The sequence below is a fragment of the Brachyhypopomus gauderio genome, chromosome 2 (assembly GCF_052324685.1).
Source record: "Brachyhypopomus gauderio isolate BG-103 chromosome 2, BGAUD_0.2, whole genome shotgun sequence".
Taxonomy (NCBI): domain Eukaryota; kingdom Metazoa; phylum Chordata; class Actinopteri; order Gymnotiformes; family Hypopomidae; genus Brachyhypopomus; species Brachyhypopomus gauderio.
The window spans coordinates 45200212-45224958 of NC_135212.1; the positions used below are offsets into that span (position 1 = coordinate 45200212).

The 24747-nt window shown below is 49.8% G+C and overlaps 1 protein-coding gene across 2 annotated transcripts in view; it reads right to left on the minus strand.

Moving 5' to 3' along the window:
* The window catches only part of rapgefl1 (Rap guanine nucleotide exchange factor (GEF)-like 1), a 30789-nt gene extending 6694 nt beyond the window's left edge, over positions 1-24095 (minus strand). Inside the window, exons 1-12 of one of the 2 annotated variants that reach the window (XM_076996872.1) lie at positions 22898-24095; positions 9470-9548; positions 7160-7310; positions 6388-6485; positions 5662-5774; positions 5073-5240; positions 4750-4847; positions 4049-4171; positions 3780-3958; positions 3166-3256; positions 2605-2655; positions 2393-2480 (exon numbers count right to left, since the gene is read on the minus strand). In XM_076996872.1, the coding sequence (XP_076852987.1) occupies positions 2393-2480; positions 2605-2655; positions 3166-3256; positions 3780-3958; positions 4049-4171; positions 4750-4847; positions 5073-5240; positions 5662-5774; positions 6388-6485; positions 7160-7310; positions 9470-9548; positions 22898-23279 (1621 nt within the window). In that variant the 5' untranslated portion in view covers positions 23280-24095. Of the gene's footprint in view, positions 1-2392; positions 2481-2604; positions 2656-3165; positions 3257-3779; positions 3959-4048; positions 4172-4749; positions 4848-5072; positions 5241-5661; positions 5775-6387; positions 6486-7159; positions 7311-9469; positions 9549-19989; positions 20104-22897 lie in introns of those variants that run through there. The other variant, XM_076996874.1, reaches the window with a different exon arrangement.
* Positions 24096-24747: the final 652 nt, after the last annotated feature.

Here is a 24747-nt window from a genome sequence, read left to right on the forward strand (position 1 = left end):
TGCCCACCCACCAGATGAAAAGAGAGAACAAGAAGAGAGAGAGAGGAAAAGAGAGAGAGAAGAGGAGCGAGAGGAGAGCGAGCAAGAGGAGAGAAAGAAGAGAGGAGCGAACAGCGCGATCGGCAACGTCTGTTCAGCGTGTCAAAGGGGACGGCGTGACAAGACACAGCGCGGTCCTGCAGTTTGGCCACGGCCAAGGTCACGACCCCACGTGACCTCAGGGCCTGGGCTGCTATCCATGTGTTAAATGTGCAACAGTGAGTCACAGTGTGCATGCGCCCAAAAGCCCCAACCATCTGCTCCAGGAACCAATCACACATCAGCATCACAGGCTCCCTGCGCGGGACAATTCCAAATTAGCTACGTTTTAAAATGGCAAATGGTTTTGCAACATTTTAGAGTGGCAATAATGTTGATAAATGCATGTGCAAACCCTCCCCAGAAGCTCAACTCCATCAGCTCCACAGGCAGACAGCTGCACGCACCCACACGCCCACACGCACACACACACGCGCGCACGCACGCACATACGCACATGCACACACACTCACATGCACACACACGCGAGCTCTGCAGTGCTCTTCCACTCTTCTGTTATGTAACAAAGGATAAGAAAACAGCCACAGGCTACTGTCCCGCTCCATCTGTGTTCCCACACACTTGCCCAATCCCACACCATTACCAACGCTAGCATAAGCTTCCTAAAACATCTAAAACTGCATTAAACACACAGCAATGTAGCGTCATGGGCTCCAGACATCCACTAAGAGTGACGGTGACAGGCAGGGCCACATGCGGGACTCCCCACATCAACTAAATAATATCTGCAAAGCGGAGGGTGCAGGTGTCTGGACACCCACGCCAGAGGATGGCAGGGCTGAGGAGAATCGTGGAGCAGGGTCTGAGCTCTCCTGACAGGGGAGGTGAACTCAGACAGAGGGAGGGAGTGAGAGAGAAAGAAAGAAAGTGAAAGAGGGGAGAGAGAGAGAGACATAGATGACAAAAAAATGGTGTGACCACAGGCGGAGGTGAAGTAGAGAGGCGAAGGAGGTGTGAAGGTGGTGCAGTAGCACGGAGCTTCCTCCACATGCAGGAGGACGAGAAAGAGGAGGAAGAGCTGGTCGTGGAGGAGGTGGAGGAGGTGGAGGAGGAGTGGGAGGAACACATGAGGAGCGGAGATGGGAGGTGGACTGTGAGAGTGCATGCAGCGGTCTGGCGTGGGCGTTCTAGCAGACTACAGGCTAGCCTACAGCACAGCTAACTCACTGCACAGCTAACCTACAGCACAGCTAGCCTACAGCACAGCTAACTCACTGCACAGCTAACCTACAGCACAGCTAGCCTACAGCACAGCTAGCCTACGGCACAGCTAACCTACGGCACAGCTTGCCTACAGCACAGCTAACCTACGGCACAGCTAACTCACTGCACAGCAAACCTACAGTACAGCTAACTCACAGCACAGCTAACCTATAGCATAGCTAACTCACAGCACAGCCAACCTACGGCACAGCTAACTCACAGCACAGCTAACCTACAACAAAGCTAACTCACAGCACAGCTAACCTATAGCATATCTAACTCACAGGACAGCTAACCTACAGCACAGCTAACTCACTGCACAGCTAACTCACAGCACAGCTAACCTACAGCACAGCTAACTCACAGCACAGCTAACCTACAACAAAGCTAACTCACAGCACAGCTAACCTACAGCACAGCTAACTCACTGCACAGCTAACCTATAGCATATCTAACTCACAGGACAGCTAACCTACAGCACAGCTAACTCACTGCACAGCTAACTCACAGCACAGCTAACCTACAGCACAGCTAACTCACTGCACAGCTAACCTACAGCATAGCTAACCTACAGCATCAGAGCACAGCTAACTCACACACTTGTGTGGCTTTGCCACTCCGTGTGTACACGGTTCAGTGGTGGCACAAGTGGTGAGGAGGGGTGTGTGTGAGTGTTAGGCCCAGCGGGGAGGCTGTCCACAGTCCTGCCTGTGCAGAGCGCCAAGAACAGAAGGGTGTTAATTAGACTAGCAGAACATACTTTGTTGTGTTTTACCGGGCACCTGAGGGGCAGCTTTTTGGAAGAACATCTGGACAACGGCTGTAGCGCATAGTAGTGAGGTGTGTGTGTGTGTGTGTGTGTGTGTGTGTAGTGAATGTGTTTGAACGGTGTCCATGGTGCTTGCATGCTGCCTAAATCAATACACTATGAAGTATTTTAAAGTAAGTGTGCATGTGTGTGTATGTGCATAGGTGTGTTTATGTGTGATGTATGTATGTATGAATCTGTGCACACAAAACATGTGTATGTCTGATCTCTCTGCATGTCTGCGAGCATGTGAGTGCATGCGTTTGTGTGTTTGAAGTTCACCTTTGAGCAGCAGTGGGGTGAATGGGATGAGAGGGGCCCTTAGACTGGCTAACAGGTCCCTGTATGACTTGTGGTTCCTGGAGGGGTCCTGAATCACACAACCACGCAAATACACACACACACACATACACACACACACACACAAATAAGTTCTTGTTGTTCACCTGTGTCTTGAAGTCTATGGTCTGCTGTCCATACAGATATCTACTCACCGCGATGCTCTCAAACTGCTGGAACTGTTTCCGGAACTTTCCTGGCAAACCCTGTCAGAAAAAACAAAACTTTCAGAAAAAAAGACAGACACCTCACCTCTGCTCAACAAAACAAGTGTGCATATAATGTGAGCGGCAAGTATGAAGGAGAAGTGTAAAAATTAAGAATAAAATATGTTGTTTGTCATTGAAATAGAAAGGTACACATGAGAAGGGTTTCCTTTTGAAAGGTGCTGCTTAGTCAGATAGGTTGCCATGACAACAGGCTTCTACCATAAATAACACTCATGCAAAAAAGGCAGAAGTATGTGCATGTGTGTGTGTGTGTGTGTGTGTGTGTGTGTGTGTGTGTGTGTGTGTGTGTGTGTGTGTGTGTGTGTGTGTGTGCGCGGCTACTTGAGGGAGTGAGTGAGCGAGAGTGCAAGGGAGGGAGGCAGACAGCTGGGCATCGAGTGCAAGAGAGAGAGAGAAAATAAAGGAAAAGGGAAGGGAAGAGGTAGAGAGAGAGAGAGAGAGAGAGAGAGAGAGGAGAGAGAGAGAGAGAGAGAGAGAGACGCTCACCTCCCAGGTAAGGCGTAGGCGGCTGACTGCAGGGTTGTCCAGCCCCAGAACAACAGCAAGAAAAGACAACAGGTCCTGCTGCTGCTTAGACCTACACACACACACACACACACACACACACACACACACACACACACACACACACACACACACACACACACACACACACACACACATAAAATCAGGTTAACACATGCTGTACTGCTTACATCCTATTACATTAATGACTGTACCTCATACACCCACACACACTCACTCACACATACACCCCCCCCCCCCCCCCCCCCCCCACACACACACACACATACAACTACCCAACCGACCAGGTTAACACACACGGTACACCTGACATTCTATTACATTACACCATACACCCACACACCCACACACCCACACACACACACACATACACATACACATACACACACCCACATGTGCAGACACACACACATACTCACACCCACACACACACTCACACTCACACACACACACACACACACACACACACACTCACACACTCACACACACACACACTCACACACTCACACACTCACACACTCACACACTCACACACTCACACACTCACACACTCACTCACACACAGGGGTTCTTACAGAGCTGCAATCTTGATGAACTTTCGCAGTAGCTGCACCCTCTTCGGCAGTGACTGGCACTGCAGGATCTCCGTGGCAACCCAGTGCTGCACCTCACTGCACCGCTGCAGTACCAGCTCCAGGTTGAGGGGGCGCCATCGAGCCTCCTCCCCGTGGAACACGTAACTCACAAACTCCACCTGTTCAAACACGCGCGGCCGGCGTTCAGGGACGCAGATCAACATCAGGACCTGGTGGACACTGTGGGACGTGTGGACATGTTTCCTCACCTCGTGCACACAGCTGAACAGCTCCCAGTCAAACACCACCAGCTGATTGGCCACCTCCTCCGCACTCATGTCATGGAGTTTGCTGTCCCCCGGCGACCAGTGGATCTCTTCGGGGAGGGGCATCTGACGGACACGCCCACAGAGGTGAGAACCCTACAGAGCCCTGCGCACCATGGTATGCAGCCAGACGGACTCGGCATGGCTAAGCGTCTAAACCTGTGTTTATCTGACCCTTATCAACGCAATAATCACTCACTGTCTGCCTTCCTGACTGGCCAACAATTAGCCATGAATGTGTTCGAACAGAGAACCACGGCACACACCAAGCATGCAGCAGTGACAAACACACCTTATCAAATGCCTGAGCTCCAACGCAACTCTGAACTTATCTCTAAAGCCCTCGACTGCTTTAAGGTGTCCGAAATACGCAGGACTAGAAAGTCAGTCTGAGTCACCTGCTTGTCAGCGCTTCTCTTTGAAGCCAATAAAGAAACGTTTGGTCAAACGTGGATAACAAGAACTGCAGATGCAGCGTAAACCACGCAGGCCACCTGTGGCCGCCTCTCGCTGGCAGCCACACAATATTAGCATGCGTATTTGATTTTGCTTGATCTGATTTGCACATTTGCATGCATATTTGCATGACATTTGAATGCTTCCCAAGCCCCTCCCACTGCTCTCCCACCCACGGCGCCTCTCACCAGGCTCTCCAGCTCCGAGGGCTCGCAGGCAAACAGGTGGGTGTTGACCCCCAGGGTGGTGAAGACGGCCTCATCGCTGGGGCGGAACACTGCCTTTTCTGCACACACACACACACACACACACACACACACACACACACACACGTTAATGTGACACACACACGCTCAGCCCACGTCACGAAGCGCACCTCGAGGCCCACACTGCGCTGTGCGTCACCTGCTACGCTTCCCACACACATAAGTGGGAGGGAACGCACGTCTCTTAGCGCTGAAAAGAGGCGGGGCTGTGGCGAGGCCACGCCCATGCCGGCGCACCATCTTACCTCCGGCCGAGGTGACGGCCACCAGGATGAGGTTGGCCGGCTGGGTGGGCTGGTCCTCGCTGTACTGCAGCTTCTCCCGCACCAGCGCCAGAATCTCTCCCACGCGGCACGACAGACGACTGCGTATGGTCACGTACGAGTGGTCCGGCGTGTACACCCTGCAGAAGACTGCAGAGGGGAGACACCCTCAGACCACATCACCCTCTGCTGCGACCTCTATGACCTCCAGCGACATGCTCACTGCCTTCCCCCTGCCCGCACGGCTGCGGTGACGTCTCCTCCGGACCACCCCGAGTCATTTCAAAACCGGCCAGCTACATTAGCGAGAGACCGTCAGAGCGAGATGACCTCAAAAGAAACTGGTTCAATGGTTTGCTGTTTGCTCCACTGGTCATGCGTCTATGCTAAAAAAAAGTAAAATAGGACAGATGAGGTCAGTGGCGGTGAGGTCAGTGGCAGTGAGGTCAGTGGCGGTGAGGTCAGGACTCGAGTGCGATTGCTTATTGATTACAGTCTGGGAAAGCACACGCTGCCTTTAGCTTTAGCTTTGAACTAGTGCAGACGCTGTCCAGTTGGGAGGGGAACTCACTCTCGTCGGAGCCACGGAAGGCCTCGCGGGGCTGCAGGCAGGCGTCGATGCGTCTGAAGTGGCGGAAGAGCGGACGAACCTGCTTCTTGCGGCTGTCCTTGTCTTCCTCCGCCCTAGAGACACACGGGACGGACAGGGAGACGTGGGTAGGACGGTGAGGCGGAGCGGCCACGTCCGGTCGTGACTTACGGCACAGGGTCCCGTCCATGGGGCGGAGATCGTTGGCATGGCAACGACTCATAAAACGAGCGGATGGACCCCCCCCCCCTTCCCCACAGTTGTAAATGCCAGCCAGGATCTATGCTAGCAGCGGGCTTCTGCACTGTGCAGTTAGCATCTCATTTCATTTGTTAACTCAAATGTAAAACTAAAAGAAGGATTTAAAGGCTTGATTAACGAGCCGAGAGCACTTAACGACCCACCCAGAGCTCAATCACATATGGAAGGCATCAAATACAGCATGCAAGTATTTTCCCAATTAGCTACTTCGCACATTCATGGCTTTGCACGTCATAATAGGCTACAGTGTGTTTCCTAAGGGCTTTGCTGCCCGCTCCCGTGCTCTGTAGAAAGCACCCAAGGATATCTGGCTCCACTGTGAGAGTCAGCACAGCTACATCTCGAATGGCCCTTAAAGGGCTTAACGAATCCCATACGTTTTTCGCTTTTAATGAAGATCTCACAGGAAGGCGTGTGTGCAGGAGCTGCTGTGTGTAGGTCACTCACGGGTTGTGGAGGATCTCGGTCCAGCGCTGGAGCTTCAGGACGTCCTCCACCAGCTCTGGGAAACGGCTGAGATCTTGCACAGCACACAGGTACAGGTCCTGCAGGAGGAGTGGGATTAGGGCAATGAAGCGGAAGGCGTATACAGCTGGGCGTGGCCAGGTGCTGCTGGGCGTGGCCAGGTGCTGTGTCCCCAGGCAGGGGTTAAGTGGAGGGGACAGGTGTTTCTGGGCGTGTCCTTGGGCAGGTTTAGATGGGGCATGTCCCTGGGCGGGGTTAGATGGAGGGGACAGGTGTTTCTGGGCGTGTCCTTGGGCAGGTTTAGATAGAGGGGACAGGTGTTTCTGGGCGTGTCCTTGGGCAGGTTTAGATAGAGGGGACAGGTGTTTCTGGGCGTGTCCTTGGGCGGGGTTAGATGGAGGGGACAGGTGCTGACCGTCTAAGAGAGGACATGTGGGCTCAAGAAGGTCTGGACAGAGCCAGGTGTTGCTCAGTTGATTTTGTTACTATGGCAGCCCTGATAGGCTTTTGCCAGGATCAACACTTGAAGCCTTTTGAGTGCTTTTTAGTTGGATGTGTATATGTGTATGTGCATGTGTATGTATGTGTGTGTAAGTATGTGTGTGTGTGTGTGTGTGTGTAAGTATGTGTGTGTGTGTGTGTGTGTGTGTGTGTGTGTGTGTGTGTGTGTATGTGTGTGTGTGTGTGTGTGTGTGTGTGTGTGTAAGTATGTGTATGTGTGTGTGTGTGTGTGTGTGTGTGTGTGTGTGTGTACCTTGGGGAAGCTGTTACACCCGTCCCCCTCCTCTTGCAGCAGCTCTCTGTATGTGTCCAGGTATCGGAAGGCCACACTGAGCACGGCCTGCTTCTTCTCTGCTCCATCCCAACTGGGCCAGCCCTCCACCTGCCTGGCCTCCAACCCGAACCTGAGTCTGGGGTCAAGGAGCGCAACGCTTACACACACACACACACACACGCGTGCGCGCACTACAGCCTGCACGCATCTTCCATTGTGTGCCATGTAAACATACAGACTAGAGAAGCTGCTAATTACAGACAGGTAGCACACCTCTTATACATGTGCACATGTAGACACTCACAAAACAGGATGCAGACAGACTCCGATCACTTAACACGCACGCACACACTCCACCACACACACACCCCTGTACAAGCAGGAATGGAAAAACACAAACCGCATGTGGCCAGCACGTCAACATAATTACAACCTCAGAGAAGTGGTGAAGCCAGGAGAACACACCCATCATGTCTACACACACACACACACACACACACACACACACACACACACATACACATACACATACACACACACACACACACACCACACACACACACACACACACACATACACACATACACACATACACACACACACACACACACACACACACACACACACACACACACACACACACTTCTCCTCTTATATAGTTTGATATTAACAGGCACTGCAGAATATTCCTTCGTCTTACACCAGCTTTAACACACACACACACACACACACACACACACACACACACACACAGCATGGATCTTCCCCAGCAAATCTGACTTAAACCCATGGCTTTCCTTACGATTAAAACATCTGCAGGTCTCTGGAGCCAAGATACAAAAGATAACATCACTCAAAAAAAATGCACATCTTTATATACATCTAGTATAACAAACGCATATTTGTGCAACAGAAACCTAAATTCAGGCCAGACTAAAGTGGACTAGCCTTAATACCATCCTGGCATGCTCTTCAGCTCTATTTAAAGAGTCGCTCCCCAACACCCTGTCCACATTTAAAAGCACTATTCCTGTTCAAAATGGCCAGACAGCACACATGCGGCTGCCTTTGATGACATTCCAGATCTTGCGTCTCTGTATTTCTGGCTACTGTGCTAGAATGCGGAGGTCAGCGGGAGAGCGGTGTTCACGGCTCGAGAGCTGGCCCCCGGCCCGGACAGCCGCACGCAGCACAGGGCGCAACTTTGATCTCACGGTCACTCACAGGGGAAGAATGTGTGTGTGTGTGTGTGTGTGTGTGTGTGTATTGAGCTGACAGAGCCGTCAGTGCTAAGTAAAAGAGAGGGATTTTTTTTTAACATCTAATCCAATCAGAGGTGGCGAGAGGGAAGTGGTCTGAGGGGGTTTCCCTTTGTGTACGGCCCCAGCAGGAAGCAGACGTGGTCCCACAACAAAAGATCCGATTAGGGCTGGATAAGGTCCAGCTCAGACCTGGAGAGACACGTGGAAGAAGGACGATAAGAAGGAGAAGAACGGAGTGACAGCGCTGGGGGTGGAAAGAGAGAGACAATGATAGCAATCAGGGAAGCTTACCCGGGGTGTGATTACAGCACAAACGTGACCCCTCCCAAAGACGCACCCATTGATACAGACACACCCACACACTGGGGGCTGTCTGACAAAAACAGCCCAACCCCCAGCGTGGCTTTGTGCTCTGAGACTAGGAACCCCCCCCCACACACACACACACACACACACACAGCCGTGCTGGGGAACTGTCCTCTCCTCACACATGTAAACACAAGACCGATCCTCACCCCCCCCCCGTTCACACACACTCATACAATGGACCTTTGTCACAAGAATTTAAGAAACTGTGATGTACGGCTAGCCGGCTTAAAGCCTGTGGTGGCGAGAACAGACTAGCGTCTCTCAGCAGTGGGCTCGTCTGCTCCTGGACAGTCTTCCCAGCATGCTCAGCTGTCTCATGTGCTCTGCTCTAAATGCTTAGGCGTTTCAGGGTCAGGACTTGTGGCTTATGACACCCCCCCCCCCACACACACACACACACCTTCCTCCCCTCCCACTAGATTCTCAGATGAGGAAAATAATGGGCAAGCAACGCAGTTACTGTACAGATAATCCAACTCCTCACAAAATACAGGAAACAAACTAAACCTGTTGCTACTGGTCTATTACTGAAATGCCCCCGATTCATGTGTGCAGTGGGTTTTACCAAAACAAAAACAACTGCAGCGGTTTTGTGTTAGTATTCCCATGGCTGCAGAGAGGCGGTTGCTAAGCACACCCACGCCGTGGTGAAGGATACTGCTGAAGCAAGACCTGCTGGAACTTGTCAGATGCCAGGAATATAGGGTGCGTCAACATGAAGTCATCCAGAAGGATTTCTGCAAAATAACAGAGAGACAGAGATAAAGAATTAATAATCTTGAAACCGAGACTCTGAAACTGAACCTGCATGCGCAGGTGTTGGTGATGAACATCTCTCCTGATCCAGGAGCTGCAGAGGAACCGCTCCTGATCCAGGAGCTGCAGAGGAACCGCTCCTGATCCAGGAGCTAGAGCGTGAGCAGTCCTGATCCAGGCGCTGCACCATGCACAAGCAAACACCTTCACATAGCTGCACCTTCTCGGCTAGTCGCGAAATCAAGCGGCTGCGTGTGAGGCTGGTTGGCCTTGGCCACCGTCACTGGAGTTTGTTTTGGAAACCCAAGGACAGAAGGGATCATGGGTGATATATGGGATATATGGGTGACCTCCTGTCTTGCAGTAGCAGATGTGATAATGAAGAAACATCTGCTTCCCTCCTACGTACAGCCCTAGCCTTCCCAGACGCAGTAGCACTCAGATACAAGACCATCATAAACACTTTATACGCAATAATGGAGTTGTGTGGGGTTGCATAAAAGGATACACGATATAATAACATTATGTACAGTTATATGGACAGAGGGTCCTTTATGTTCTTTTAGAAATTCATATAAAGTCATTTAACCATTGGCCTTTGAGCTAGCACATGTTCACTGTGTGCCAGTGATAAGGTGCAACAGCCTCTCTAAGCTGTCATAATTATGCATATGTATATGGGTTAGATTGAACTGTAGCACTGTATTCATTACCAAATTAAAAGAACACATGCCTACCATTTAATAAATGACCCAAAAAAAAAACCGTGGGCAAAAATGAACACAAAGTAGGTCAGGGGAGTGGAACCTTCCCACAGCTCACCAAACCCCAGCAAAAGCCTCACCAAACCCCTCATCAAACCCTTCATCAAGCCCCACAAAACGCCTCATCAAACCCCACCAAAACCCAAACCAAAACCCTCACCAAACCCCACAAAGACCCTCACCAAATCCCTCATCAAACCCTTCATCAAACCCTTCATCAAACCCCACCAAACCCCTCATCAAACCCCACCAAAACCCCAACCAAAACCCTCATCAAACCCTTCATCAAACCCCACCAAACCCTTCACCAAACCCCTCATAAAACCCCACCAAACCCCTCATCAAACCCCACAAAGACCCTCACCAAACCCCTCATCAAACCCTTCATCAAACCCCTCATCAAACCCCACAAAACACCTCACCAAACCCCTCATCAAACCCCACCAAACCCCTCATCAAAGCCAACCAAACCCTTCATCAAACCCCACAAAACGCCTCACCAAACCCCACAAAGACCCTCACCAAACCCCTCATCAAACCCCACCAAACCCCTCATCAAAGCCAACCAAAACCCTCATCAAACCCTTCATCAAACCCCACCAAACCCCTAATCAAACCCTTCATCAAACCCCACCAAACCCCTCATCAAACCCCACCAAAACCCCAACCAAAACCCTCACCAAACCCCACAAAGACCCTCACAAAAGCCCCCAAGCACAGGATGAGCTCCGTCCTCTAGCCATGGACCAGCAGCCATAAGCGGGCCGGAGTCCACTCAAAGAAAAGCGCTGGTTCCGAGCTGCCTGGTAGTAGTAGCCCCTCATACAGAGCCCACCGGCCAGTGAACTCCACCAGCCCCACCATGGTTATGATTTCTCATAAGCATCAGATCTTTGGTCAAATTCAAAGACAGCATGACTTGGCTGCTATTTTGTTTCTTTCATGGTTCCCTGAGCTGGCGCTGGTTGAAAGGCGGTTGCAGAGACGGTGGTGCGGCGTGTCTAGGAGGTGGGGCTGGGTGGAGGCCCTGACAGGTGTGTGCAAGGTGTTAGATGTTCCCAACACGCTCAGACTTGCCTTGTTCTTGCCCTCTGAATCGGCTGGAAGCTCCTTTTACGTCAAAAGACTTCAGTCATACAGAGGAGATCCATGAGTGTGTGCGTGTGTGTGTGTGCACAGGCTGGAGAGAGGTTGATTCGTGAGTCTGAAGAGCTGGGAAGGAGTGCGGATTTTTCTAGGGAGGCGTTAAGGCATTTCAGCGTTAACATTGATAAGTGCAAATCTTTTTTATTTTGTGCCTGTGACTGCTTGAACACCTGACCACCCATGCCTTCTATATGTGTGTGTGTGTGTGTGTGTATATATGCATATGTGGGTATGCATGCTTCTGTGTGTGTGTGTGTGTGTGTGTATCGTGGTGGGCGTGTCATCTGGGGCCCCGTCCACATCTTTGCAGCTGCAAATTTCCCATGGTTGCCAAGGCAACGTTGCCTTAAACGGCAACAGGATGACATAGATGGAGAAAGATATAGAGAGTGCAAGAAAGAAAGCTTGGAATAAAAGAGGGAGAGAACGAGGGAAGGACAGAGTGCAGAGTACAGACGCAGAGTAAAGTGCCCAAGAGTACAGACGCAGAGTAAAGAACCCAGCAGTACAGACACAGTAAAGTGCCCAGCAGCACAGACACAGAGTGAAGCGCACAGCAGTACAGACAAATAGGATACAAAATACAAAGTGAGGAGAAAAGTGCCAGAGATGGTGGTGATGACAGGAACAGTGAGGGAGGTGTGGATCTGATGTGTGTGTGTGTGTGTGTGTGTGTGTGTGTGTGTGTGGTCCCAAATTAACCCTGTCTCTTACATTGCAGTAATAATGACAGACCATGGCAAATAAAAGCAGAGTGGCCATTCAACACAGAATCTTTTTGTTAGTGTGTGTGTGTGTGTGTGTGTGTGCCTGCGTGTGTGCGTGCCTGCGTGCATGTGTGTGTTGAAAAGATATTTTTGGCTTCCCTGCCAAAACAGATTCAGGTTGGGTAAGTAAATGCAATGAGTCTAGCACAAATGCTACATTTATGTAAAGGTTCAGTCCTGCTATACTATCAAAATCCCACAAAAGAGTTAACAAATACGCAACGTTAACATGGTTCTGTAAAATACTGCCTCTGCTCTCCAAGACTATGTCATATTCTGTCATATGGTTCTGAAAAGACTAATCATCTCTGACTGAATTATACATTTCAACTTAACAAAGTGAGTGTGGTAGGTAACAAAGTCCTGATGAAAGCAGAGGGAATGATGGCTTCCCCCCGTCTGGCCCCACAAGTCCCGTCTGGCCCCGCACGGCCCGTCTGGCCCCGCACGGCCCGTCTGGCCCCGCACGGCCCGTCTGGTCCACCGCCCCTCTCCCTCCGCCCACCCGCTTACATTATGATGGAGCTTTAAGTGCACTGAACCTTTTATGCCCACGCATTCAAACAGACTCGCACAGTGACACACTCGTGCACAAACACACACACAGACACGTGTTCACATGCAGGCACAAAAAGCACACACATGCACACACACTCCTACGCACACATACGCACACGGAAGCCCAAGCATCCAACAGCACCGTTTGCATTCGCATGTGTACACGCGTACACACATTCTGAGGCCACTTCTGACATCTGACGATCCTGATCTGTGAGGGACGAACCCCCACAACACAGAACCAGTCAACACAGAACGATCCTGATCTGTGAGGGACGAACCCCCACAACACAGAACCAGTCAACACAGAACGATCCTGATCTGTGAGGGACGAACCCCCACAACACAGAACCAGTCAACACAGAACCAGTCAACACAGAACCAGTCCCTCTCCTGCAGTCATGGCTGAAGAATATCGCTGCTAACACACCAGCCCAAGACCAAAACATATGACCCATGAAACAGGCATGACCCATAGCTGCCCACACACCAGCCGGTTCTGACCCACACACTCGGCTGCGGTGAGAGGGGTTTTCATTACGACGTGGTGACCGTGGGGTGTGGGGTGTGTGGGGTGTCATGACGACACTACGGTTACAAAGCCTCTCACGTCCCCCTCTTCTCCCTCAAGGCTAGTGAGTTTGCCAGTGCATGATGGGTAAACAGTGGCCCCCAAAGATTTCAGCAGTGCCGGGTCATACAAAAGTGTGACAGACAAGCCGTTACCATGGAGCTGTTACCATGGAGGCCTTATCGAATGTGAACTCTGCTACTCACACTCTTGTTCCCCCATTTAATTCTCTCTCTGTCTCACTCTCGCGCTCTCTGTCTCACTCTCGTTCTGTCTCACTATCGCACTTTTACTGTCTCACTCTCATTCTCTGACTCTCACACTCTCCCTCTTTCTTACTCTGTCTCTCTCTCTCCCTATTTCCTTCTTTCCCTCCTTTGCGTTGCCATTGGCACGAGGCAGGGAGAGTGTGTGTGTGAGTGCCTGAGTGAGGCAGGGTGAGTGTGTGTCACACCCCGAGAGTGCCACATATCGGGTTCATCTCGAGCTGCTGAATTCTTCTCTTCGGCCGACTGAGCGCCACGTCCTGTCACGTCCTGTCACCTGGACATACAAGCTGAATTACAGTAAAACAGATAAGGATGACGTTACGGACGTGTCATGACCCACAGGCTCCCACCGCCAAACGCTGCTCCATTGACTCCCCAAGAACACATGAGGCTTTTATATTCATTATGGTCCCAGTTTAGCCCCAAGCACGCAGCGTCTCCCTGTGCTGGGAGGATGTACAGCAGGACCCTACAGATAACACAAGCAGCGAGTGTAAATATCGTGCTAACTTTTGGAAATTCCTAAAATAACCTCAAGCTAAAATAGCACTGCTAGTTTGCTAATTTAGTAGCGGCTTGGGTTTTGGCCAAACACATTTAATTTATATCTTAATACAGACACACCTGTCAGCCCCCAAGCCACACCCCCAAGCCACACCCCCAAGCCACCCTGATCATCACTCCAGCCTCCTGTCTGTTACAAGCTAGCAATGATGTGGCAACTCAGTCAATATCGTAGGACAATATAGATTATGTATAAATATTACTTCTCTATAGCGATACCTACACTATAAAAATACCATAGAGTGTGTAGCATTAGTGTATCATGTATTGAAAACAATACCACACACTGAACACACACACACACACAAACAGGCAACACCCATGCAAACCAGCCCACGGCTGACTACATGAATCTGCTCTCACACACCCGCTGATACTGCAGCCTGAAGGGCAGAACTGACTGCGCTCTCAGAGATAAGGGAGAATTGTCCACGCTAAAGTGCTCTGTTTCTGCATTCCACTTGACATCATAAGCTCCAACAATAAAATAAATCAAGAGCTTCCTCTAAAAATGCAACAGGCACGAAAATCGAGCACTGGAGGAACCCAACCCCTCTCTACCCTTAAACACTTTACTGGAGCAGGAAGACTCCCAGGACTCTCCTACTTAACACATGGCAACCAAATCACCTTGGACCTTATCTAATCATATCTGCTAAATATGTCACTGAACCTCCCAGCTTTAAACGCGCTCTGCTGTTACGCAGCACACGGCCCAAACGTCTCTGCATACATGTGTCCTACTTTCCAGTCCCACTCTCCGAGGAGACACATGTGGCCTTTAGCGTAGCCTGTCGCTACTGCCGCCAGACTGGCCCCGATATTCCAGCATCAACATCAACACCTGCAAAGGGATGCCTGGAATCAGCAGCACATAGCAACGTCTCATTCTGGAATCACCAGCACATAGCAACGTCTCATTCTGGAATCACCAGCACATAGCAACGTCTCATTCTGGAATCACCAGCACATGGCAACGTCTCATTCTGGAATCACCAGCACATGGCATCGTCTCATTCTGGAATCACCAGCACATGGCAACGTCTCATTCTGGAATCACCAGCACATGGCAACGTCTCATTCTGGAATCACCAGCACATGGCAACGTCTCATTCTGGAATCACCAGCACATGGCAACGTCTCATTCTGGAATCACCAGCACATGGCAACGTCTCATTCTGGAATCACCAGCACATGGCAACGTCTCATTCTGGAATCACCAGCACATGGCAACGTCTCATTCTGGAATCACCAGCACATGGCAACGTCTCATTCTGGAATCACCAGCACATGGCAACGTCTCATTCTGGAATCACCAGCACATGGCAACGTCTCATTCTGGAATCACCAGCACATGGCAATGTCTCATTCTGGAATCAGCAGCACATAGCAACGTCTCATTCTGGAATCAGCAGCACATACATGCTGTTTGTCTTCTCCCATGCCACCTGATAGGACGAGAAGACTTTCACACAAACCACATGCCAGCCTGTGTGAAGCCATCTTGTGTTCGGCTGTAAATGTGCAGAACTCATCCTGCCTCAGGAATATCCCTGAGAAATTAAGGGGGACGTTTGTACCCTTTTAGCTAAAAGCAACTTAAGAAAAACTTTGCCCTCCACCACCGTCACTTCAGCAGAAAGTCATCTTTTTTTCTTCTTTTCTTAAAGTCATTTTGTTCTAACACGAGGGCACTTAACACACTGCACGCTGACAACAGGTCTGTGAAAGTTCCCCTGCCTCTTTAAACAGTGTCAATTAAAAAAATGAACTGTGGCATGTGAGCAGAGGTATCATTCATTATTCATCAGTGACTCGTACAGTGGTGTCATAACCCAACTCCACTGCTACCCAGTCATTCCACACTTGTGACTCGGTGTTCACTCAGGGCAATGAGTTCACTCAGCTGGAAACGTAGACATCCATGGTGAATAAGAGGCCAAACCTTCTGGTTAAGTTTCAGATTTGGCTAGTGGTAAAACAGCACACACGAAAGCCATCACTTACCAAGCTTAGCCAGACTTTCACAGAACACTATCGAGCTTCCTTTTAAGCACAAGCTTCCTTCCTGGATTCTCTTAAATTGTTCCTTGTTAATCAGTGATTAATTTGAAAATGAAAATATAAGCATATGACCATGCCGTGTAGCATGAATAATGAAAGGGTGGTTGATTAATGAGCATAAGGAAATAAGTTTGTCTGAATCATGGGTACTCTACAGCACTGAACAGTCATGAGCTGTGGTTGTTTTCTTCAGAAACAAGGAACCGCATTTGTGCCATAGTTCTCATTACACCCAGTTATGTGCCGCATATGACACAAGCTTGTGTTACAAGGGTTCCAAAAAGTAGTTCTATGCTCCTTAGGAACAGTGTTGCCATAGTTACTTTGAAACAGTAATCCGACTACTGACTACTGACTACTTCTTTAAAAAGTAACTCAGTTAAGTTACTGACTACTTGCTTTTAAAAGTAACTAAGTTAGATTACTTTTAGTTACTTTCAGCAGAGGCTGATCCCCCGCCCCTATAACATGAAAATGACTACCAGTTCTGCCAATACTCACTTTATTGACATGTATTTTAACCGGAACATCAAAAATGACACTGGCATTTGTAAACTTTTTCTTGAAATAGGCTTACATGTTTTTTAAATAAATAAATAAGACAGTCTTTCTGTTCAACTCCGCCCACTTACAGGGTTGCCAACTGTCACGCATTGAGACACACGCATTTGACTGTCTTCACACGCTTACGCCACACTTCCGATATCTCACGCCGAAAAAAAAATCCAGTTTATTTACCTCTGATCCACATCTATGATTCAATGAGTTACTAGTTCGATCTGGCGCCAACCACCGGCGATCGATCGATCGCGATATAATACTGAATTTAGTCAATTTTACACCCCGCCCGGTAACAATTTACGTTCGCCGCCAAGCCCCGGTTTTTTTTTTTTTCAGGTTTGACGTTGTGTTTTTGAAAGTAGACAGCACTCTGTCGCCAGGACAGAGTGTACAACGGACCTTAATGTTGTCTTCCTTAGCCGAAATAAAATCAAAATAATGCCTGTATTTCCAGCTGCTAAAGGCGAACCTCTCCTTCCATCTGACTTTGGCGCCGCAGAGCAGAGATGACGTAACCGCGTAAGAAACGTGTAGCCAAAAAATAAGAATGAATAAATATAACCTACGTTCCCCCGAAATGCAGAAATAGTAACGCACGATGTTTTAGATAAGTAACTTTAATCTGACTACTAGTTTTTAAATAGTAGTTGCGTTAGACTACTCGTTACTGAAAAAAGTAGTCCGACTACAGTAACGCGTTACTAAGTAACGCGTTACCGGCATCACTGCTTAGGAAAGTAATAATGGGCCGTTTCAGTCACTGGGAGGGTTCATTTGAACTCTCTGATCTTTGGTCAGTATTTTTTGAGCCAAACTGCTGTTTACACTCTGGTTTAATGCCCTTGCTGAACTTTGACCTTACCTCGTTCTTCCTTTCTCCAAATAAACCTTTTCTGTGTCATTATAGTTTTGTACAATTTGTACAGTATCGTGTAACATGATAAATCTGGTTTATTTGTTCTGTGACAGGTGCAATGGAATGTAAGAGCCCTGAAGGTATTTGGATGAATGGGTGATACGACATACAAGTTCTCACTTTTGCTTTTGAGTTTAGAAAACACTAAGAAGCGCCTTCCGACACTGAAAATGTCCCTAACAGAACAAAACTGAAGAAACAAACTGCTTCTATCTGGAGTGTCTGCTCTTAAGCAAGGACATACACCAAACTTTTCACCCATTCTGCTCCTCTCTGGTTTAGCACATCCCCCCTGTGCTTGCAGTGCTTGGTGTTTGCGAATTCGAAACCCTTCTGAGCTAGCCAGCCTGGATCACAGAAATCTTTTTCGCAGTGCACACATTTGACTGTTTCTTCCGATGACTGTGTGCTAATCACATCCCTCTCTCCCACACAGAGCAGGGAGGCGGCTTTACTGTGCTATAGGCTGTTATTAGGGCTGTCGGTCTCGGCACTGATCCGGGAGCTGAGGGCCATCTGCGTGTGTGTTTGTGTGCGTGCGTGCATGTGCGCACATGTGTGTGTGTGTGTGCGCTAAATGTGGCTAAAAGAGAGCAACCGCTGCTGTCACTTCAAAGGGCCATCACATGCTCCATTTGCAATGGCGGAAGACTGGCTCATCCCCATTGCAGTGCTGTTTTAGCACAGTGTGTGTGTGTGTGTGTGTGTGTGTGTGTGTGTGTGTGTGTGTGTGTGTGTGTGTGTGTGTGTGTGACAGAGTTTGTCGAGGTGGGTGAAAGTGCCCTCCTTTCTGATTTATTAACACAATCTCCATGTTTGTGCGTGTGCACGAGTGTGTGTAGGAGCTGCATGCATGCGCTGTTGGCGATGCCCTCTTTCCCGCTTTAGCTAAGTGCCGTCCTTCTGTGCCCAGAGGGCCAGGCCGGTCCCCACGGAGTGCGGGCCCCTAGCTGCTCACACTGCCTTCCCATCCTTCCTGTTCACTCTTCCTCCTCTTCCTCCTCCTCCCTAGGAGAGAGCACTGGTTGCCATGTGAACAGGTGCTGTGTCTAAAGGGAAGCTCTTTTGCACACAGGCATATTTGCGCTAAGAGAAACACACACGCACACACGCACACACACATGCACGCATACACACCCACACACACATACATTCACGCTGGAGCATGCAGCACTCATGAAGACAAACATGCATAAACAGCAAGAAAACACCTTGTAAAAAACAAAAATGCTTGAAAGAGCAGACAAAACACCCCCCTCCCCTCAAAAAACAAATGAACAAACAAACAGCTAAATGAATAGCGCTCACATACACCAGAAAAATGCGCACACACACACACACACACACACACACACACACTACAGAGGTGACACACATTCATTCTGCACACGGTCAGGGGAAGCAGCCCTGGGAGCCTCTTTTCCATCTTTGCAGTAGAGAGCGGCCCAGGTGTGTAGGCATGAAGAGAGTGAGTGGGTGCAGCTATTAGAAGGAGAAGGAGAGGGAGGGAGGGAGGGAGAGAGGGAGGGAGGGAGGGAGTGAGAGAGAGACTGACATTATGTAAAGAGAGGCCAGAGAGTGGGCAGCCATTTCTTCCTAATCCCTCACTTTTTTGCGAAAAAAAGCAACATTCCTCCCACACAGACCCATGCAACCAATCTCTCATGCTGGCAGATACATCCATCCCTTTCTCTCCTCTCTCTCTCTCTCTCTCTCTCTCTCTCTCTCTCTCTCTCTCTCTCTGTCCATCTCCCTCGCTCCTCAAGAATCCGCTCGTTCTGAGAGGAGGCGCACCACTTTCTGCGATGGCCAGTCAGGCCTTCATGCCAGAGGGGAGCCACGATGTTCAGGCTGATCAGCAGAGAACGACTCGGCTCACTGTTGCGGAACACAGGTGAGTGTCGTCTCCACGCTCCAGATTAGCATCATCCATGAACCCGCTCTCACTGTACAGATGAGACCTGTGCTGCTGTACCTCACGAGTGGAGCCTTCGTTCGACCGGCGTTCGACTGCCGTGTGGGCGTGCTCTCCGCAGCGGTCAGAGACGCAGAGGATCCACAGTCAAAGATAAACACATGGGAGCAGGAGACAAAATGGCTTCCCGATGTCTCGGCTGCCAATCACAAGCACCTCCAGTCTGAATCGCATCTCAACTGGAAGAATAACACAGCGATCTAGATCTTTCCCGGAAAACAGGAAGCCAGGCTAAGACAGACCCCCCCATGATGAGAGCTAACTCACCTGCAGTAACCAATACCCTGGGAACGCAATTAAATCTGTGACAATACACACGCATGGTATGGTAAACGCGCAAGTGTCTGCTGTAAAGCACGCAGCACTGCATGGACCTGCCCCCGTGCGGCCCTCCCGACGTGTGACGTGCGAGGCGGCGAACCACTCCTCTTACTGCACACACAACCGGGAAATTCCGCGTGCAGAGGCAGCTCTTCTGAGGTAAAACCTCCCCCCCCCCGCCAAAAGGCTGCATGAGCTTCTGCATCTTTTCTTCGCCTTCAGATCGTCCACTGAAGAACCTGCCACGACACGTTAGGCGCAGAGACGTCTTGTGCTTTTGGATCGAGACTGGGAGTGCAAAAGGTGGCGATTACGCAACAACCCACCGGACGACCTGACGTGAACCGCTCAACATTTCACTACGTCCAGACACTCGCTGTGTATTCAGTTGGACTGCTGAAACGGACCACCCGGACACACACGGTTTAAGGCAGAGTGTGTGTGTGTCTGTGTGCGTGTGTGTGTGTGTGTGTGTCTGTGCGTGTGTGTGTGTGTGTGTGTGTGTGTGTGTGTGTGTGGAGTGCCCCCAAGCTGAGCAATGGGGTTAGCATTGCAGATGTCAGAGATTTACCTTGGCAGGCTACAAAAGAGCTACAAAAGCAAAATGAATATAGAGTCTTCCTAACATGATCAAAACAGGAGGCAACAGGAGAGCTGTGACTTTTGTCACTGTTGTGAGAGCTACTTTATGTCCAGCAACAGCAGTTACACGTGGGCCTCCAGGGCATCCCATAATGTAGAATTCCAGTGCAAACACTATGATCATTTAAGAGGGAAAAGCCACTACAGTAATGCGTGCCATTGATTGGAAAGCAGTCTAAAGTCCAAAGCATGCAGTCTGGGTAACTACAATACCCTCTTCAATCTCTAATCCAAAGATTCACTGAATCAGATCTGGGTAAGAGAGCCAATCTAGGAGCCCTGAGCTAATCTGTGATTAGCTGCACTTTTTTTCAAATGTTCCCAGACCTCCATAATGACAGACGGCACTGCAAATGACAGCCATGGCTGGAGGCAGTTAAGCCATAACTTTCAGAGGAACAGGCTAGACAGGAGGCGTTTACAACACAACCGTCAAATGCGCAATACAGTACGTCTTCAAACGTCTCTCGGAGGAGAAAGGTGAATACGTTTCAAGAGGACACTAAAGAACAGACACTTGAATAAGAAAAACAACCAACCTTCATGAATAATCTTTTCCTAATATTGTTTTCTTTTTTGTTGGCTACTGGATGACACATCAAGAACGGTGGCGAGTACATGTCAAAAGCGAGAGGCTGAAAGGAAGCGTGCAGGAGGCAGGGCGCGCGTCTTCATTTCCTGACGAGAATCTTGACCTGACCCGACAAAAACACAGACGCCTCAAGCACATGCGTGCCGGCCAAATCGTGATCCAAGAGCTCGGAGCGTGCCTGCCGAGACTGGGCTCACCGAGACACTCAACACAGGCCCGTGCTCAGAACTACACCCGCAAAACAACACATTTCCCCAAGTTAAACAGATGGAGGGCAAATTCTGCAGAGCTGATGGCCTACAAGATGCCCCAGGCTGGTTATGTCCTTTCACCATTGGTTATATTAGGAGCAGACACCTGGGCCCTTAAAGTGCAGTTTGCAAGAGTCATTTTAAAAAGCAGCCTAATTTTCATTTTAGGGTTAGGGTTAGAATTTCGCTCTGAACATTTCTATTTACATCATTATTAGAGCAGCAAAAGCTATCTGTACTAGAAGGCAATAATAAAGTGAAGCTCAGGACATTTCTTCTCAGTCTACTGGATTCACGTACAGCACCATTCACACACACAGACATAGTTCTCAGGGTCCTGTAGTTTCCATGGTTACTTCACAATAACACTTCACTGCACATGTGCACTGGTCCTGCTGCAGAATTATTATTAGAAAAGACAAAAAAATTATATATATATACTGATAGTGTTATGAAATTGAATTGTTACTGAGGTGCATGCAACATGTCCGTGTCTATTTGATGACATTTTTCAGCCCACGGATGTCATGTGTCGTATTTCATGAAGTTGTGGTTGAGTGGCCTCACAGATTGGCAGCTATAAAAGGAAAAGCTATAAGAAACCATGCTGGAAAACCTCGGTTCCTTCTCCATATGCACTGATGAAACTGCCCTGTAGTCCCAGCTAAAAGAATCCCCCATTACACAAGACACTGGTATGCACACAAGTCATAATATGCAATGACGGCAGAAGTTATTTAATGAGTGGAATATGAGATCAATGGTTTTCAAAGACAAACCACTTAGGCCTATGCCAAAGAAAATTGCCCCATTTCGGACCGGCTATTTTAGCCCAAATCTCCCATATCTAGACAGTGATATCGTTCATTACATTGGGTTGCAAAACAAGGTAAGCGGCATGACGCACAGTCGTACAGTCATGGGAATGTTATGTTTTCCGTGACCGACAAGGCTACAGTAATCTCTGAATTACCAGCAATATTATGTAACACCCGGAGAAGCACAGAGGTCCAACGAAGACCAACTCGCCATGGGCACATTCTTTAGCACTGGTGTTGCGGGTTTGGTCTCTGACACATTTTAGACCTTATTATACGTTAGTTAGGCTCTACTCTGATCTTGAAGGAACTGGAGTTGTAACATGGACAGAAGGTGTAGGATCCACCATGCACACACACACACACACACACACACACACACACACACACACACACACACACACACACACACACACACACACACACACACACACACACTGCATCACCTGCTGCTGGACCACCGTCGCTTCACCACTGCACCACAGTTGCAGGTGGGCAGCAGTAACGCGTGACTGGATCATGATGTGTTTTTATTTATTGCTCCATCTTACCGGTGCAGTTTCCGTATCGCTTCCCCGCCACACTGTCCAGAAGCGCCAGCGCCAGATTCTCCGGTGTGTCCGCGGGGAGCGGGGTCCAACTCGTGTCCAAACTGGCCTCGGAGCTCTGCTCGTCGCTGGACAGGGACGGACTCCTGATGTCGGCGGTGGCGGAGGGCCAGCACGGCGCCTCCTCGCTCTCCGGGCTGAACACCTCCCGGGCCGGGCCGCTCTCGGGAGACGTCTCCCTGAAGAACGGAACCACGCGGGACAGACTGGCCCGCCGCCGCGACGCCCCGGTGCCGCTCGCCTTGTCCCCGAAGCCTCCAGCCCGAGTCAGTACGTTGGTCTGTTTCTTTAAAAACTTTTCAAGAGGCTTCATTCCGGCCGGCATTTTGATGGAATACCGCAATAAGGCCTTGTGTTGATCCTAATGAATAATGAATAAGGACTTACGGACCGAACAGAACCGCGCGTTTACATTTTAGCTGAGCTGTCATGAAACACAAAATACAGACACACTGTTTTTACTCCTTGCTGCAATAGTGTCAAGAAAATGCTGCCATCGGTAACATTTTAAATATGCCGACCAAAGGATGAAGAGTCTCAAAAGATGCTCTACGGTTCAGCTGACAGTGATCCACAGTTCTGTAGCGCGGTCCACAGATACCGTCCAGAACCCAAACCCAGCCGCTCCTCGTCTCGCCGTATTCACCGCAGTCCTTCAGGTCGTGTCTGAGAGTCGATTTTCAGTTGCAGTAAATGAACACATGCCATAAAACAGCACGGAAGCCTGGGTCGACGAGGTAATTTGGGTTACAGCGCGGGTGAACCCAGACACGAACACACACAGAACCGACGATAAGAAGCCCAGCGGGGGCAGATAAACACGGCGCCGTCCCGCCTGTCAGGATGCTCGGCGGTGACACGGACGAATGGTGCTACCGCTGCGGGCCACTGTGTCGCCTAATCACGGCTTCTGTCGCAAATGGACTACGGTCGGTTGTTCAAATTTTACTATAGGCTACATATCTCTTCGGTCCAGCGACTACCCTTCCTTTCTTCTCTCTCTTTCTCTCTCCATTAACGTGGTCCACCGTCCGGTTCTGTGAAGTCGAAGGACTCTACGACGGCGCTTTCTCCTGCCTGCATACACTATACACACCCAATGGGGGTGTGTGGATGTGTTGTAAACGCCACCGCCACTCGGTTCTCACTCTCTCCTCCTCCCCGTTTTTCCCCCGCCCTCCTCTGCAGTCGCGGGTGCTATTGGCGGTGTGCGCCGCTCGTCTGCTGTTTTACTGGGTGGCTGCAGCACCAGACTCCCACATCCCACTATCAGACTCCCACATCCCACTATCAGACTCCAACCTCCCACTATCAGACTCCCACACATCCCACTATCAGACTCCCAAATCCCACTATCAGACTCCCACGTCCCACTATCAGACTCCCACATCCCACTATCAGACTCCCACGTCCCACTATCAGACTCCCAAATCCCACTATCAGACTCCAACATCCCACTATTAGACTCCAACCTCCCACTATCAGACTCCAACCTCCCACTATCAGACTCCCACACATCCCACTATCAGACTCCCACACATCCCACTATCAGACTTCCACGTCCCACTATCAGACTCCCACGTCCCACTATCAGACTCCCAAATCCCACTATCAGACTCCCACGTCCCACAATCAGACTTCCACGTCCCACTATCAGACTCCCACGTCCCACTATCAGACTCCCACACCCACTATCAGACTCCCACGTCCCACTATCAGACTCCCACGTCCCACTATCAGACTCCCACATCCCACTATCAGACTCCCACATCCCACTATCAGACTCCCACATC